The 18,395-nt window shown below is 43.4% G+C and overlaps 1 protein-coding gene across 2 annotated transcripts in view; it reads right to left on the bottom strand.

The window, feature by feature from the left end:
• Positions 1-18,395, bottom strand: part of LOC115113360 (kynurenine 3-monooxygenase-like) — a 39,111-nt gene that overhangs the window by 11,842 nt on the left and 8,874 nt on the right. For both annotated transcript variants that reach the window (XM_029640911.2, XM_029640912.2), the window contains 9 exons: positions 16,230-16,317; positions 15,565-15,730; positions 14,890-14,961; positions 6,571-6,692; positions 5,566-5,713; positions 3,225-3,282; positions 2,896-2,978; positions 533-634; positions 318-377 (listed from right to left, as the gene is read on the bottom strand). In XM_029640911.2, coding sequence (XP_029496771.1) covers positions 318-377; positions 533-634; positions 2,896-2,978; positions 3,225-3,282; positions 5,566-5,713; positions 6,571-6,692; positions 14,890-14,961; positions 15,565-15,730; positions 16,230-16,317 — 899 coding nt within the window. The remainder of the gene's footprint in view (positions 1-317; positions 378-532; positions 635-2,895; positions 2,979-3,224; positions 3,283-5,565; positions 5,714-6,570; positions 6,693-14,889; positions 14,962-15,564; positions 15,731-16,229; positions 16,318-18,395) is intronic.

Raw genomic sequence — 18,395 nt, 5'->3', positions numbered from 1 at the left:
GCCAGGGCCAACAGGCTCGACGAGTAACCTCAACCCCTACAAATCATCATGGCCAACCACCATACCAACATCTCTTTGTCAGACAGGGAAATACATCTTCTTTTTTGGTTGCAACAAGAAAAGTGCTGTGTCACTCTGGTTATAATCAATTCCCCTTTTCTGACCTTGCTTTTGAAAATATTTTTGTAAAAGCAGTAGTACTGTAGGTTAATGGATTGCGCAGTTTCAAAATGTCAGAAAGGGCACACAAAGAACATTCTAAATGCATGCACTCAAAGACCCTTGTACAATGAAGAATGTACAATGTAATTTCTTACTTTGTCTTGCCAGTGCCAGCGTTTTACTGCCTCGTGGTACCTTGTCCTAGTAAATGTAACCTGGGAACAGGGAATGGTGAAACACCGAGACATTAAGAGAAACAAATACAGAAACACACAGAAATAGACTTTTAGAATCCTTCACACTAATGCAAACTTCAAATCGTATTAAATGTACTATCAATTGTAGTGAAATGTATTACGAAAAAACTTGCCATGGTATATATGGGGATTACTGTCCTTGGCATAATAATGTGGAGGGTATTGTCTACGTATTTTCGGAACAGGAACCATTTGGAATTGACATGTGACCGCATCTAAAAAGATACAAAATACATGTCAGCAAATCGAGCCACTACATGTACCCATCATACTGAAAACCCCATTATTTCTCCTGTACTACATGTCATTTTCAAAATGACCATATACCCACCACTTTGACATGCATTACCTGCCCTTTTTAACATTTCACCTCCACAAACACCAGGAACAAACAAGCTCATTAAAAGGGCCTTGGGTGACAATTTTCTCAATTATATCTATAGAGTGAAGGCTACATTTAGCTCCGTAATCAGGTGTTGTTATGATTCTAATGGAGTCTTGCCAAGGTGCTGCGGCTCTGTGTGTCACGTGCGATCGCGGGGAAGAATGGCTACACGGCTAACGTGGCAGTATACAAGGGGAGGGTAACACTTAAGACCAATTGCCGTCTTTGTGCACAGAGGGATGAATTAAAGGATGGACATTTAGTGAGAGCCTGCTTCCTGTCAGCATGTGATGTCGCATTGGCAGCTCGCCTGCTGTCAATTACTCCGGACTCAATCAACTCAATCTCCCCAACCTCTGCCCAAGCAGAGGGAAATGTTTGTACACCCCTCTGCTGTGCCTGTGGACAGTCTCTCTGAACATCGTGGAAGACAGGAGCTATGAAAAATGAAATAACAGTAATCCTTGATGCTAATTAGATGGCAATAATTGTCATAACCGAGGCTGCAAATCACATGGGATTCAGAGAACCTTTGGTTTTGGTCTTAGTGTTATCTTGTCTTCTTGGTGCCACTAATTCATTCAGTGTGGCATCACTAAATGTTGGAGATTATACAGATTAATCCATCTATTAAATCACACACTGTATAAGCCGTCTTTGAGAAATGATGTTGAATCGATGAGAATGGCCGTTAAAGCTATTGATTGATGCAGACAGAGGCCAAGCTAAGTAGATAACCTATTACGTTACACAGATATGATGTTCAGCTCACATTATCTCTTTCATTGATTAAAATAGTTGACACCATGGCTACATTATCTAAACGGAGCTTTTTCAGTTCTCCAAATCCAGTGTCGCTGAAATCAGGCGTGCATGCTCAGAGGTGTGTGCTTAGTCCCCTCCTGTACTCCCTGTTCACCCACGACTGCTTAGCCAAGCACAACTCCAACACCATCATTAAGTTTGCTGACGAAACAACGGTGGTAGTCCTGATCACCGACAACGATGAGACAGCCTATAGGGAGGAAGTCAGAGAACTGGCAGTGTGGTGCCAGGAAATCAACCCCTCCCCTCAACGTGAGCAAGACAAAGGAGATGATCGTGGACTATGAGAAAAGGAGGGCCGAACACGCCCCCATTCACATCGACGGGGCTGTAGTGGAGCGTGTTGAGAGTTTTGGTGTCCACATCACCAACAAACTATCATGGTCCAAACACACCAAGAAAGTTGTGAACAGGCCGCGACAACGCCTTTTCCCCCTCAGGAGACTGAAAAGATTTGACATGGCTCCACAGATCCTCAATAAGTTCTACAGCTGCACCATCTAGAGCATCCTGACAGGTTGCATCACCACCTTGTATGCTACAGAGGGTAGTGCGTACGGTCCAGTACATCACAGGGGCAAGTTTCCTGCCATCCAGAACCTATATACTAGGCGGTGTCAGAGGAAAAGCCCGAAAAATAGTCAAAGACTCCAGTCACCCAAGTCATAGACTGTTATCTCTGCTACCGCACGGCAAGCGGTACCGGAGCACCAAGTCTAGGTTCAAAAGGCTCCTTAACAGCTTCTACCCCAAGCCATAAGACTGCTGCACAATTAATCAAATGGCCACCCGGACTATTTGCATTGACAACCCCCCTTTGTTTATACACTGATGCAACTCGCTGTTTACTATCTATGCATAGTCACTTTACCCTGACCTACATGTACAAATGACCTCGAATAACCTGCACCCCAACACATTGGCTCAGTACTGGTACCCCATGTATATAGCCTCATTAAAACGTCATCGTTGGTTAAGGGCTTGTAAGTAAGCATTTCACGGTAAGGTTGTATTTGGCGCATGTGGCAAATAACATTTGATTTGTATAGTTTGATCACTGTAGTTGTACTGTGCCTGGCAAAACTGGGTTGTATTCATTAGGCACCAAACCGTAGAAAACATACTGAAACAGGGAGTAGCTACTTGGACTTGCCCAATAAGAAATGGTAATTTCCGTTTCTGTTGCAAAATGTTTGAAAACGTCTGCCATGATGAATAAGACCCTGGTAATGGATCTTGTACTAAGCTAAATGGGTACTCAATTACTTCGTCGTAGTTGTACATGGCCAGGTCTGCGATGGCATGGTCGTCTGGGACTCGGACTCGAGTGTACTCAGGCAGAACAGCACCTGAAAGAACCAGAATGAATATAATAAAATATATAAAGTAGATTATATATTTTCCCAACATCCACAGACACACACAGGTACATGAAATGAAACATGTATATTCAGCTCCACCAACAAAACAAACCCATTTAGCTGGTTGTTGTAGAAGTACTTTGACGTCAGGGAAAATGGATTTGAATGCTATGGTCCTCTGGCTGTCAAAGTACATTTGCTGTGCCGTCTGTAATGTGCAGTGTGTTCACTCACTGAAATCTTCGTTGAGCTGGTCCATGATTTCGTTGAAAACAAGGCAGTCTTCAAAGCCCTGGAAATAAGCTTAGTTAACTATTTGTTTCAAATGATGTTGAATCAACAATATTTTGGAAATGACATTAAATCATATTTTATAATAATAATAATAATGTGTGTCCTGTCCAGGGGGTGTACTCGCGACAGAAACAGGCACCCCTGCTGCGTATGTACAGTGCCTTCAAAAAGTATCCATGACTTTTTCCACATTTCATTCGGTTACAGCCTGAATTCAAAATCAACTATTTTTCTCACCGATCTACACACATACCCCATAATAACAAATAGAAAACATGTTTTTAGACATTTTTGCAAAAGTATTGAAAATTAAATACAGACATATCTCCTTTACATATACATCCCTGAGTGGTTTCCTTCCTCTCCGGCAACTGAGCTAGGAAGGACGCCTGTATCTTTATAGTGACTGGGTGTATTGATACACCATCCAAAGTGTCAATCATCTACTAATAGGTTCCCTTCCTTGCAATTTATTGGAAAACCTCCCTGGTCTTTGTGGTTGAATATTGGTTTGAAATTCACTGCTCGGCTGAGGGACCTTACAGATAATTGCATGTGTGGGGTACAGAGATGAGGTGGTTATTAAAAAGTCATGTTAAACAATATTATTGCACACAGAGTACAACTTATTACGTGACTTGTTAAGCATATTTTTACTCCTGAACTTATTTAGGCTTGCCATAACAAAGGAGTTGAATACTTATTGACTCAAGACATTTCTGCTTTTAATTTTTAATAAATAAATAAAAACATACTTCCACTTTGAAGTATCAAGTTTGCGGACAACACAACAGTGGTAGGCTTGATTACCAACAACGACGAGGCGGCCTACAGGGAGGAGGTGAGGGCCCTCGGAGTGTGGTGTCAGGAAAATAACCTCACACTCAACGTCAACAAAACTAAGGAGATGATTGTGGACTTCAGGAAACAGCAGAGGTAACACCCCCCTATCCACATCGATGGAACAGTAGTGGAGAGGGTAGCAAGTTTTAAGTTCCTCGGTGTACACATCACAGACAAACTGAATTGGTCCACCCACACAGACAGCATCGTGAAGAAGGCGCAGCAGCGCCTCTTCAACCTCAGGAGGCTGAAGAAATTTGGCTTGTCACCAAAAGCACTCACAGACTTCTACAGATGCACAATCGAGAGCATCCTGTCGGGCTGTATCACCGCCTGGTACGGCAACTGCTCCGCCCACAACCGTAAGGCTCTCCAGAGGGTAGTGAGGTCTGCACAACGCATCACCGGGGGCAAACTACCTGCCCTCCAGGACACCTACACCACCCGATGTCACAGGAAGGCCATAAAGATCATCAAGGACAACAACCACCCAAACCACTGCCTGTTCACCCCGCTATCATCCAGAAGGCGAGGTCAGTACAGGTGCATCAAAGCTGGGACCGAGAGACTGAAAAACAGCTTCTATCTCAAGGCCATCAGACTGTTAAACAGCCACCACTAACATTGAGTAGCTGCTGCCAACACACTGACTCAACTCCAGCCACTTTAATAATGGGAATTGATGGGAAATGATGTAAAATATATCACTAGCCACTTTAAACAATGCTACTTAATATAATGTTTACATACCCTACATTATATATCTCATATGTATACGTATATACTGTACTCTATATCATCTACTGCATCTTTATGTAATACATGTATCACTAGCCACTTTAAACTATGCCACTTTGTTTACATACTCATCTCATATGTATATACTGTACTCGATACCATCTACTGCATCTTGCCTATGCCGCTCTGTACCATCACTCATTCATATATCTTTATGTACATATTATTTATCCCTTTACACTTGTGTGTATAAGGTAGTAGTTTTGGAATTGTTAGCTAGATTACTCGTTGGTTATTACTGCATTGTCGGAACTAGAAGCACAAGCATTTCGCTACACTCGCATTAACATCTGCTAACCATGTGTATGTGACAAATACAATTTGATTTGATTGATTTGATTTGATTATGGGGTATTGTGTGTAAGCCAGTGACAAAAAATAAAGAATTGAATTCATTTTGAATTTAGGCTGTAACACAAACATTTTTTAAAAAGCAAAGGGGTGTGAACACTTTCTGTTTTTACTTCTTTAAGGCACTGTATGTGCTAAGAGACACAGTGAAACCATGACCTTGGCCCTATGACCTTGCTAGCGCCATGCTCGTAACTGAGCCACACAGGACCGCGCAGGTCTCATATCTTCCATCCTCCTCCCCCTCTTGCTGTTACCCTCTGTATATACTGCATATACTTTGACTTACTGCGTTCATCCCCTGTCCGTAGAATGGCACCACAGCGTGGGCTGCATCCCCCATAAGGACACACTTATCACTAAGGTGATATGGAGAGCACTTCACGGACACCATGGCCTGGGCTGGTAGATGGAAATAATCCGTCTTAAGAGCCTCCCTGTGAAAGAGGGTGGCAGAGAGACACACAATGACCGCTATGACATTGATATGTCAATGGTGGAACAAACTCCCTCACGACGCCAGGACAGCGGAGTCAATCACCACCTTCCGGAGACACCTGAAACCCCACCTCTTTCAGGAATACCTAGGATAGGATAAAGTAATCCTTCTCACCCCCCCCCCCCCTTAAAAGATTTAGATGCACTATTGTAAAGTGGCTGTTCCACTGGATGTCTTAAGGTGAACGCACCAATTTGTAAGTCGCTCTGGATAAGAGCGTCTGCTAAATGACTTAAATGTAAATGTAAATGATATGCATAGTGTATGGTACATGCTGATTTCTTATACAGCTACACTGCAGGACCTTATCCATGCGCTCTTTTCAACCATTGTATCTAATGAGAGAAGAATATGGTCATACTCTCCGGCCTTGCATTGGCAGAGGAGGGCAGCTAGGATTAAAAAACAAACACATCAGCTAGTTGTGTTATATTGTATGTGTTACATTCTTTATTTCAAAAGAAATTACATAATTTAACTGTGGATTTAGACAGCGGTTGGGGTATCTAAAACCAAACAGCATTTAAGCTGTTTCTCCTGCTGCCTTTCAAGTCAAGTCAACCCTGAAAAGACCCATACGAGTTACACACCTCAGCTGCAACATGCTGTTCAGCTCAATAAAAAACTCAGCTCTCCAGGCTATGTAATGGTGGGTCAGTAACTTCACCCTCGAGATGATGGATGTGGTTTGACCTGCCCTGATGCCATAAAAAAATGTAAGTGGGCCGGAGGGATAAAGGGATGGAAAAGAGGATAGATGGAGGGACACGGGGAGGGGAGGGTAAAGTCACTTACGCTCCTATTAGTGGGATGGCGTCGGGAAAGTATTTCAGGAAGAACTCAATGACCTGGTCGCCCGTGGTGACATTTTCAAACTCGTCAAACGGCATGAAGAGTGTGCAGGTGAAAGTCTTGTCCTGAGAACAAACAGTATGGAGATTAATGCAGTAAGCCTAACAAATGGATGCTTCACATGAACTGATGGATGTGGCGCAGCGGGATGGCAATGGTGGGTGCGTTAGCAGGCCAGCCTATCCTAGAAGTCCTAGGGGTGTCGCTACCTTGGCGGCAATGCAATGCATTTTTGCAATGCAGTGCATTTTTCACCATCCTCCCAATGCACCCTTGAGCTGTACTGAGTGACAGTGCGAATGTACCCTTGAATTAGGTGCATTAACCTGGCTACACTCAAACAGAACAGCTGTTCCTCTTTCGCTGAATAGGCCAGAACTTTAATAATGGTATTAATAGTAGCAGCGGTGGTGGCTGAGAGGTGGGATTACTGCCTATCTGCTATAAATGCTTTGCTGACATTTTGTTGGAGCGTTCACCTCTGTTAAAAAGTAGGGCTCGACCTGTGGGACCCAGAGTAATTGAGAAGTGAAGATGTTGGTGAAAAAGTTTAGTGGCTAAAAGTTTATTTGAGATAAAGTGAATGTATAGATCTGGACCAGGAGAATGATTTTTTATTTCACCTTTATTTAACCAGGTAGGCTAGTTGAGAACAAGTTCTCATTTGCAACTGCGACCTGGCCAAGATAAAGCGTAGCAATTCGACACATACAACAACAGAGTTGCACATGGAATAAACAAAACATACAGTCAATAATACAGTAGAATAAAATAAAAATAAAAGTTTATATACAGTGAGTGCAAATGAGGTAAGTTAAGGAAATAAATAGGCCATGGTGGCGAAGTAATTACAATATAGCAATTAAACACTGGAATGGTAGATCGGCAGAAGATGAATATGCAGGTAGAGATACTGGGGTGCAAAGAAGCAAAATAAATAAATAAATACCAGTATGGGGATGAGGTAGGTAGATAGATGGGCTGTTTACAGATAGGCTAAGTACAGGTGCAGTGATCTGTAAATGGCTCTGACAGCTGGTGCTTAAAGATAGTGAGGGAGATGTGAGTCTCCCTCACTAGGGGTGACCAGTGAGATATACCTGCTGGAGCGCGTGGTACGAGTGGGTGCTGCTATGGTGACCAGTGAGCTGAGATAAGGCGGGGCTTTACCTAGCAGAGACTTGTAGATAACCTGTAGCCAGTGGGTTTGGCGACGAGTATGAAGCGAGGTCCAACCAACGAGAGTGTACAGGTCGCAATGGTGGGTAGTGTATGGGGCTTTGGTGACAAAACGGATGGCACTGTGATAGACTGCATCCAGTTTGTTGAGTAGAGTGTTGGAGGCTATTTTATAGATGACATCACCGAAGTCGAAGATCGGTAGGATGGTCAGTTTTACGAGGGTATGTTTGGCAGCATGAGTGAAGGATGCTTTGTTGCGATATAGGAAGCCGATTCTAGATTTAATTTTGGATTGGAGATACTTAATGTGAGTCTGGATGGAGAGTTTACAGTCTAACCAGACACCCAGGTATTTGTAGTTGTCCACATATTCTAAGTCAGAGCCGTCCAGAGTAGTGATGCTGGACGGGTGAGCAGGTGCGGGCAGCGATCGATTGAAAAGCATGCATTTAGTTTTACTTGCGTTCAAGAGCAGTTGGAGGCCACGGAAGGAGAGTTGTATGGCATTGAAGCTCGTCTGGAGGTTAGTTAACACAAGGAAGGGCCAGAAGTATACAAAATGGTGTCGTCTGCGTAGAGGTGGATCAGAGAATCACCAGCAGCAAGAGCAACATCATTGATGTATACAGAAAAGGGAGTCGGCCCAAGAATTTAACCCTGTGGCACACCCATAGAGACTGCCAGAGGTCCAGACAACAGGCCCTCCGATTTGACACACTGAACTCTATCAGAGAAGTAGTTGGTAAACCAGGCGAGGCAATCATTTGAGAAACCAAGGCTGTCGAGTCTGCCAATAAGAATGTTGTGATTGGCAGAGTCGAAAGCCTTGGCCAGGTCGATGAAGGCGGCTGCACAGTAATGTCTCTTATCGATGGTGGTTATGATGTCGTTTAGAACCTTGAGCATGGCTGAGGTGCACCCATGACCAGCTCTGAAACCAGATTGCATAGCGGAGAAGGTATGGTGGGATTCGAAATGGTCAGTAATCTGTTTGTTAACTTGGCTTTCGAAGACCTTAGAAAGACAGGGTAGGATAGATATACGTCTGTAGCAGTTTGGGTCTAGAGTGTCACCCCCTTTGAAGAGGGGGATGACCGCGGCAGCTTTCCAATCTTTGGGAATCTCAGACGATACGAAAGAGAGGTTGAACAGGCTAGTAATAGGGGTTGCAACAATTTCGGCAGATCATTTTTAGAAAGAGAAGGTCCAGATTGTCTAGCCCGGCTGATCTGTAGGGGTCCAGATTTTGCAGCTCTTTCAGAACATCGGCTATCTGGATTTGGGTAAAGGAGAAATAGTGGGGGCTTTGGCGGGTTGCTGTGGAGGGTGCCGGGCAGTTGACCGGGGTAGGGGTAGCCATGTGGAAAGCATGGCAGGCCGTAGAGGAATGCTTATTGAAATTCTCAATTATAGTGGATTTATCAGTGGTGACAATGTTTCCTAGCCTCAGAGCAGTGGGCAGCTGGGAGGAAGTGCTCTTATCCTCCATGGACTTTACAGTGTCCCAGAACTTTTTTGAGTTAGTATTACAGGATGCAAATTTCTGTTTGAAAAAGCTTGCTTTAGCTTTTCTAACTGCCTGTGTATATTTGTTCCTAACTTCCCTGAAAAGTTGCATATCACGGGGGCTATTCGATGCTAATGCAGAATGCCACAGGATGTTTTTGTGCTGGTCAAGGGCAGACAGGTCTGGTGTGAACCAAGGACTTAATCTATTCCTAGTTCTACATTTTTTGAGAGGGGCATGCTTATTTAAGATGGTGAGGAAGGCACTTTTAAAGAACAGCCAGGCATCATCTACTGACAGGATGAGGTCAATGTCATTCCAGGATACCCCAGCCAGGTCGATTAGAAAGGCCTGCTCGCAGAAGTGTTTCAGGGAGCGTTTGACAGTGATGAGGGGTGGTCGTTTGGTCGCAGACCCGTTACGGATGCAGGCAATGAGGCAGTGATCGCTGAGATCTTGACTGAAAACAGCAGAGGTGTATTTGGAGGGCGAATTAGTTAGGAGGACATCTATGAGGGTGCCCGTGTTTACTGATTTGGGGTTGTACCTGGTAGGTTCATTGATTATTTGTGTGAGATTGAGGGCATCAAGCTTAGTTTGTAGGATGGCCGGGGTGTTAAGCATGTCCCAGGTTAGGTCACCTAGTAGCACGAGCTCAGAAAATACATGGGGGGCAATCAGTTCACATATAGTATCGAGGACACAGCTGGGGGCAGAGGGAGGTCTATAGCAAGCGGCAACAGTGAGAGACTTGTTTCTGGAAAGGTGAATTTGTTTGGGTACAGACTTAGCCTGCAGAGTTCTGTATTACTTTCTATCTTTGCAGTAGATTGCAACACCGCCCCCTTTGGCAGTTCTATCTTGGCGGAAAACGTTATAGTTAGCAATGGAGATTTCAGGGTTTTTGGTGGTTTTCCTAAGCCAGGATTCAGACACGGCTAAGACATCTGGGTTGGCAGAGTGTGCTAAAGCAGTGAGTAAAACAAACTTAGGGAGTAGGCTTCTAATGTTAACATGGGCATGAAACCAAGGCTTTTAGGTTTACAGAAGTCAACAAATGAGAGCACCTGGGGGTGGAAGTGGAGCTAGGCACTGCAGGACCTGGATTAACCTCCACATCACCAGAGGAACAGAGGAGAAGTAGGATAAAGGTACGACTAAAGACTATACGAACTGGCCGTCTAGAACGTTCAGAACAGAGAGTAAAAGGAGCAGGTTTCTGGGCACGATAGCATAGATTCAAGGCATAGTGTACAGACAAAGGTAAGGTAGGATGTGAGTACATTGGAGGTAAACCTAGCCATTGAGTAATGAAGAGAGAGATATAGTCTCTAGAGATGTTTAAACCAGGTGATGTCATCGCATATGTAGGAGGTGGAACAACATGGTTGGTTAAGGCATATTGAGCAGGGCTAGAGGCTCTACAGTGAAATAAGACAGTAATCACTAACCGGGACAGTAATGGACAAGGCATATTGATATTAGAGAGAGGCATGCATAGCCATGTGAACATATGGGTCCAGTGAGTGGTTGGGCTGGCTGGGGACACGGCGATTTCAGACAGTTAGCAGGCTAACAAGCTAACAGTTAGTAGGCCGGAGCTAAACAAGCCAGCAGCTAGTAGACCAGGGCAAGCTACCAGTTAGCAGGCCGGGTTAGCAAGCAAGCAGTTAGCATGGGCTAGCAGTTAGTAGACCAGGGCAAGCTAGCAGTTAGCAGACCGGGTTAGCAAGCAAGCAGTTAGCAAGGGCTAGCAGTTAGCAGACCGGGCAGGCAAGCTAGCAGTTAGCAGACCGAGTTAGCAAGCAAGCAGTTAGCAAGGGCTAGCAGTTAGCAGACCGGGCAGGCAAGCTAGCAGTTAGCAGACCAGGGCCCGGCAGTTTAGCAGTTAGCAGACCGGGTTAGCAAGCAAGCAGATAGCAGGGGCTAGAAAGTTAGCCTTTGGGGGGGTGACGTCGCGATGGGGGTAAGTCTGTTTTTGCCTCTTCGTGCGGTGATGTCGAAAGACCAGTCGTGGAATTAGTAGGGTTCCAAGTTGCTCTAGGTAGCTAGCAGGCCGATATTGTAGCCCAGGAGTATGCTTCGGTGGTAGCACAGGAGCCCTGGCCGGGCTAGCTTCAAGCTAAATTGGTGCTTGCTCTGGGATGGAAACGCTAGCCAGGAGTAGTCATCCGGGATTGCGGTTAGCTAGTTGTGAAGATCCAGATGAAAATGTTCAGTTTGCGGTAGGAATCCGGGGATAAAAATAACAGGTCCGTTATGCTCTGGTTAGAGTCACGTTGTTCGAACTGGCGAGAGCTTTCCGAGCTGAAGGTTAGCTGATGACCGCTGGCAATGGTTTGCTGACTGATATCTGGTAGTTAGCTGGCTAGCTTCAGTTGAGGGATTCCAGATCCAAAGTAAATATAAATACTTTAGGAAAAAAAAGCAGATCCACGCCACATTGGGTGAGGCGGGTTGCAGGAGAGTATTTAGATGTTGAGGTTTAGCTAAATATTTTAAAAGATATGCGCCGAAAAATATGTAAAACGATATATACAAGGGACACGACAGGACAAAGACGTCGGACTGCTACGCCATCTTGGATTAATGATTAATGATGTTCAGAGGTCAAGGGTCAAATATCCCTGTTTACACTGTGACCTCCTACAGGTGATTAGCCAGTTTTGCAATGTGACATATACATTTGGTAAATAGTTTTGGTAAACGGAGCCACAATGCTAAGGCGTCATTGTTGATGGTCACTAGGCAGCGCCAGTTAACCATCCTCCTGCCAGTTCTAAACTTTGCGAGGCATGTCACTTCTCCAATCTCTTTGCATAGCCCACCTCTAAGTATGCACTGTTTTCTTAACCACAACTGGATCCATAAAGAAATATCCACTGAATGATTGTAACGTTTGTCGTCGGAAGGAGACCAAGGTGCAGCGTGGTAGGCGTAAATTATTTTATTTAAATGTGCCACCAAGAAAACCAATACAACGAATGAAACCGCTTCACCGTGCAAACTACATGCACTCAAACAAAGACAAGCTCCCACACTGAAGGAGGGGAAAAAGGGCTGCCTAAGTATGATCCCCAATCAGGGACAATGAAAGACAGCTGCCTCTGATTTGGAACCACACTCGGCCAAACACAAAGAAATAGAGAACATAGAATGCCCACCCAAATCACACCCTGACCTAACCAAACATAGAGAATAACAAGGATCTCTAAGGTCAGGGCGTGACAATGATTCAAATATTGGAATAGAGTAGGCTAATGCAATTGAAGGCTCAAATCAAATTGTAGCTTACTGAAACTGCCAAAGTCATCCATTTATTGGAATAACCGTATGTGGTCAACTAGATGAACATTTCAGCACTGTTTTGATTGGGACAGCACCATCATGCTGCTTTGAAACAAGCGTGGGGACTCGTCTTGATAAATCAATGAATGTGACTTCACTGACTTGTCTCAATCAATGTGATTTTGATTGACTGAACCCCCATCTGCATAGGCTATTTGGTTAACTGGTTTCCCGCTGGTCAAATAAGTGGAGGTGGTATAGCTCATCTATTCATTTGCTCATCTATCACTGATCAGAAACATTTAGCATTCCATAATGTAGCCCAAATCAAGTGTAGGCCTCTTATTTTGCTTGATTGCATATAGGCAACTCCAAAAGCCTGCGGAGGTTGTGAAAAATGAACACAAGATCCACATGCTTTTGAAAATAGGATTGCTATTATTTTCTTTTGGAATCATGATGAAGACACTCTCAATGTAAGACCCTATGCCTGCTCCCTAACAAACAGGAGTGGGTTAGAAAGAGATGAGGCTTGGACTTGGCTCCACACATTTCCATGACACAAGTTGAGTGGGGAAGAATATTATTTGTATTTTATTCTGATATATTTAATTATATTCTTACAACAAAATATATGTGTTGACTACGATCGGGTAGGTGTGTCTTGTCTGTTTAATGAACAAAATAGTGTTACATCCATTAATTTGGACGTAACATAATTAAACTAACAATATACAATTCTATGTTTTATTAGTCTTGTAATGTTTATTAGGACCTGCCAAAAAGTTGGGTGTACACAATGATTTTGCTGTCCCAGACAAGCTTTTGAGATGGTAGAAAAAAATCCCTGTGTCGTTGCCTACTCGGGGTACCCGGCCGTCACCGACGCGCATTTAATGTGAGCGGGTCAGAGATGCAATCTGAGGGCTAGTGAGCTAATCTTTGAGCAGTCGCAGACGTCCCGATATTTTCAAACATGTCTGCAATGCTCAAAATCTGCACAAAATCTGCAATGCTCTTGTAGTGTGAGATGTGCAACAACAAGTTTTGAGAATAGTTATCAGCAATAGCCAATGAGAGCTTGCCAAGAAGAAGCCAGTGAGATGACGTTGTTTCACATCCCCCAGAATGTGTAGAATCTCGAGCAGGAGCCATACTTGCCTTTAACCAAAGACAACGTGTTAAATCATTACAGCTCTGAAGTTCACAAGCAATGTTATTCATTTCAAAATGTTGGCTATATTTGAACTCTTGTATGGCAAGCGTGAATGTCTGACTGAAAACGAGGCTGCTTTGAGCCACAGCTCATTGTAGCTACGTTAAATCTAATCACATCATTACATCATTGTTTCCTGAAGAATCTTGTAGTGTGTGACGCACCGTCTGTGCCACATTGTTAAGTGCGTGCACCACGCACCAATGGCAAGTAAAAAAATATATAAAAAAATACACGAAAGACAGTTGTTTAATGTGAGAGGCTCAGTGATGTTAGGACTTTGAAAGTCGTGTAACACCCGGCTTAAATGAAATAATGGATTTATATTCAATGGATTTATTAAAATATACACCCACCCACATCTGCACTAATGTGCACGGCACATGCAGACAAGAATGTTGTTAAAATGGGCCTGTTTGTAAGGGGTTAAATAAAAAGCAGTATGAGGCCTCCTGAGTGGCGCAGGGATCTAAGGCACTGCATCGCAGTGCTTGAGGCGTCACTACAGATCCGGGTTCGATGGCCACAACCGGGAGACCCATGAGGCGAAGTACAATTAGCCCAGCGTCGTCCGGGTTAGGGGAGAGTTTGGCCGCGGTGTCCTTGTCCCATCGCACTCTAGCGTCTTCTGTGCGGCTGGATTCTGGGTGCGGCTGGATTCTGAGTTAAGCGAGCAGTGTGTCAAGAAGCAGGGTCGTGTTTTGGAAGACGCATTGCTCTCGACCTTCGCCTCTCCCGAGTCCGTAGGGGAGTTGCAGCGATGGGGCAAGACTAATTAAAAGCACTATATCTCTTTAGAGACATTTTCTTATACTGTATTCACTTCACAAGAGCACATGATAATGGGGCGGCAGAGTAGCCTAGTGGTTAGAGCGTTGGACTAGTAACCGAAAGGTTGCAAGTTCATATCCCCGAAGCTGACAAGGTTATCTGTTATTCTGCCCCTGAACTCACTGTTCCTAGGCCGTCATTGAAAATAAGAATTTGTTCTTAACTGACTTGCCTAGTTAAATGAAGTTGAGAGTATGTAGAAGAGGGTAAACAAACACGGAGTTCCATTTATACTCACCAAGTTGGGCAGAGCAATCATCATGAATGTGTTGCGTGGCCATAGGTGCAGATAATTAGGCTTCATGGCAAACTGGGAGCAAAGTAAAAGAAATGACGGCATTATACACAACAGACACAGTAGCATTGCATTAACCAAAAGTTGATCAACAAACGAGATGACACCTGATACCCTATGAAATACTATGCTGATACAATGAACATTCTCTGATGAAGGTTGACTGACAGAAAGATAAGTTATTAAAATAAACGTGCATCTGACTGGTAGTGTGCAGAGACTTTTTCCTGTTGATACAATGAACTATAAAAACATATCGGTTCAAATAGTATTTCATTTCAAATACTTTTAGTGTTTGATTGAGCCTGACTGGTGTGGCGGATGGGTGGGTATACGCTTTTGGGACTATAGCATTGGCTCCATTGCACCAGTAAAGCTCATTGAAGCGTAGCTTAAGTATTTGAAAGAACATTTAAAACTATTTGAAACATGGGCTGTATTCAAAAAAATTACTTAGAGTAGGAGTGCTGATCTAGGATCAGGTCCCCTCTGTCCATATAATTGTATTCATTATTATCTAAAAGGCTAAACTGATCCTAGCACTGCTACTCCGAAACTGTTTTTGAATATGGCCCCTGATCTGATCCTGTGCCATGTTCTGAGCATCAGAGGACCAACCTCTCCATTGATGGGGGGCATGGTGAGCTCCAGGTACCCATGGGGGATGTAGGTCTGACTGAAGTTGAAACGGCTCTGACGGAGGAACTGTTTCCGAATGGCAGAGAATGCTCCATCACACCCCACAATCAAGTCTGCCTGGATCTCCTCCTTTGCACCATCAGCCCTAAGACACACCATACAGTACCACCAACATCATTGAATTAAATGTGATCATTTAAAAACTTCAATGTCAATAAAGTTGTCAGTTTATAATTAATTTTAAATAGGTAGAATGTTAGTGAATAAGCCCTAAATTAATCATTCACTGTGCGGCAGTGCTAATTCTCACAGCGGTAGGGAGGTTTTACTGCTAATTTGGTTGTAAATTGTATGACACAATTACCTCAAGGCCCCCCAATTTCAGACCAATAAAAAAAGTTATGCATAGAGGCTTAAAAGCAACATGTATATTATGACCCTATGACACATATGGTGTTGGACACACACTAGGCCACATGCAATTAAATGCAGGAACAAAGTCCAACCAAAAACAATAAAACAAGAGCAAGGCAACTTTAGAGAGCACTTTAGAAAGAGAGGGAGACATATAGAGAGAGAGAATGTGAGTGTGTGTGTGTGTGTGTGTGTGTGTGTGTGTGTCCGTGTGATTATTAACTATTTACCTGAGAAAGGTCATCGCTCCTGTTTCAGTGTTCCAGTTGAGTAGTTTGTGGGCGAAGTTCAGCTTTGTGTTTGAATACGTCTCTGCCGCTGCAGTTACAGAATAACACATTACAAAAACAGACTTACATGACACAGCAAACATTGGGCAAAACCCCAAAAAAGGGGAGGGGGGCAAGAATTGACTACCTTTAAGCAATAAGGCACGAGGGGATGTGGTATATGGCCAAAATACTATGGACTATTAGAAAACCCATAAGAGAAACCGCTATGTGTCTCATTAGTCAGACGAATCATGCTCTCACTAACCTATTATCTCTACCCCCAAGGCTGTGGAGCTTCATTTAACATATTTTTAGGCCTCAAAAAATACCTTACATTTCAAGATTATTTGTTGTACAGGATAAACATGGTATACACCGTCCAACACTGTGGATTGATCGCAGCATTCACGCAAAACTGAAAGCGCGAACCACTGTTTCTAATCAGGGCAAGGTGACCGGAAACATGACCGAATGCAAACAGTGTAGCTATTCCCTCCACAAGGTAATCAAACAAGCTAAGCATCAGTATAGAGACAAAGTAGAGTCGCAATTCAATGGCTCAATTCAATGGCTTGTGTGTATAAATAAGGTAGTTGTTGTGAAATTGTTAGGTTAGATTACTTATTAGATATTACTGCTTGGTCGGAACGAGAAGCACAAGCATTTCACTACACTCACATTAACATCTGTTACCATGTGTATGTGACAAGTAAAATTTGATTGGAGTTTAACTAAATTCTTACTTCAATGTTCGTTCTCTAATGTTCGTTCTCGTTCTCGACAACAATAAGAAATATTACAATATAAGAATACAAAGAAAATGGCTCAGTAGAATATAATATTTTTTTTAGCATAACACAGGAAGGCACAATTTATAGTCCAATATTTACACGTTTTTTTGGAGAAAGGGGGAATTGGGGGAAAGTATTTAAATTGTACAGTATTTAACATCTAAGTCTTCATGCACTTTAATGAGAACCATGAAAATACGTTAAACCCAGGGGAAATCTATATATTGTAGATTGTATAAAAAAATATTTTTTAAATGTCAGTGGTTAAGTGGAAAGAAAGAGACACGTCTCTATTTAACCTTAGACTTTACAACTTGTTTTAAGACAGTACTTTTAACAAGCAAATCAAATCAAACTTTATTTGCCACAAGCGCCAAATACAACTGTATACTTTACCGTGAAATGATTACTTACTTAACCAACAGTGCAGTTCAAGAAGAAGAAAATATTTACCAAGTAGGCTAAAATGAAAAGTAATAATAAAAAGTAACACAATAAGAGAACAATGACGAGGCTATATACAGGTGGCACCGGTACCGAGTCAGTGTGCAGGGGTACAGGCTAGTTGAGGTAATCTGTACATGAAGGTGGGGGTGGGCGGGGTCAATGTAAATTGTCCGGTGGCGATTTTTATGAATTGGGGGTAGAAGCTGTTGAGAAGCCTTTTAATCCTAGACTTGGCGCTCCAGTTACCGTGTGGTAGCAGAGAAAACAGTCAAAAAATTGGGTGACTGGGGCTTTCCTCTGACACCGCTTATTATATAGGTCCTGGATGGCAGGAAGCTTGGCCCCAGTGATGTACTGGGCCATTCGCACTACCGTCTTTAGTGCTTTACGATCAGATGCCATACCAGGCGGTGATGCAACCGGTCAGGATGCTCTTGATGGTGCAGCTGTAGAACCTTTTGAGGATTTGGGGCCCCATGCCAAAATGTTTCAGTCTCCTGAGGGGGAAAAGGTTTTGTCATGCCCTCTTCACGACTGTCTTGGTATGTTTGGACATGATAGTTCGTTGGTGATGTGGACACCAAGGAACTTGAAACTCTCGACCCTCTCCACTACAGCCCCGTCAATGTTAATAGGGGCCTGGTCGGCGCGCCCTTTCCTGTAGTCCACGATCACCTCCTTTGTCTTGCTCACATTGAGGGAGAGGTTGTTGTCCTGGCACCACACTGCCAGTTTTCTGACCTCCCTATAGGCCGTCTCATCGTTGTCGGTAATCAGGCGAGAGAAACTATTCATATTCATCTTAATAATCCATATTATTTTATTGTAGAAATGGCAGATTGACATCAGGCAGATAATACAAGATTAACCTATTTGCCATTCAAGA

Source organism: Oncorhynchus nerka, linkage group LG28 (genome assembly GCF_034236695.1).
Source record: "Oncorhynchus nerka isolate Pitt River linkage group LG28, Oner_Uvic_2.0, whole genome shotgun sequence".
NCBI classification, from domain to species: Eukaryota; Metazoa; Chordata; class Actinopteri; order Salmoniformes; family Salmonidae; genus Oncorhynchus; species Oncorhynchus nerka.
The sequence above is the reverse complement of the archived record's forward strand: the minus strand, read 5'-3'. Positions and strand labels throughout refer to the sequence as shown.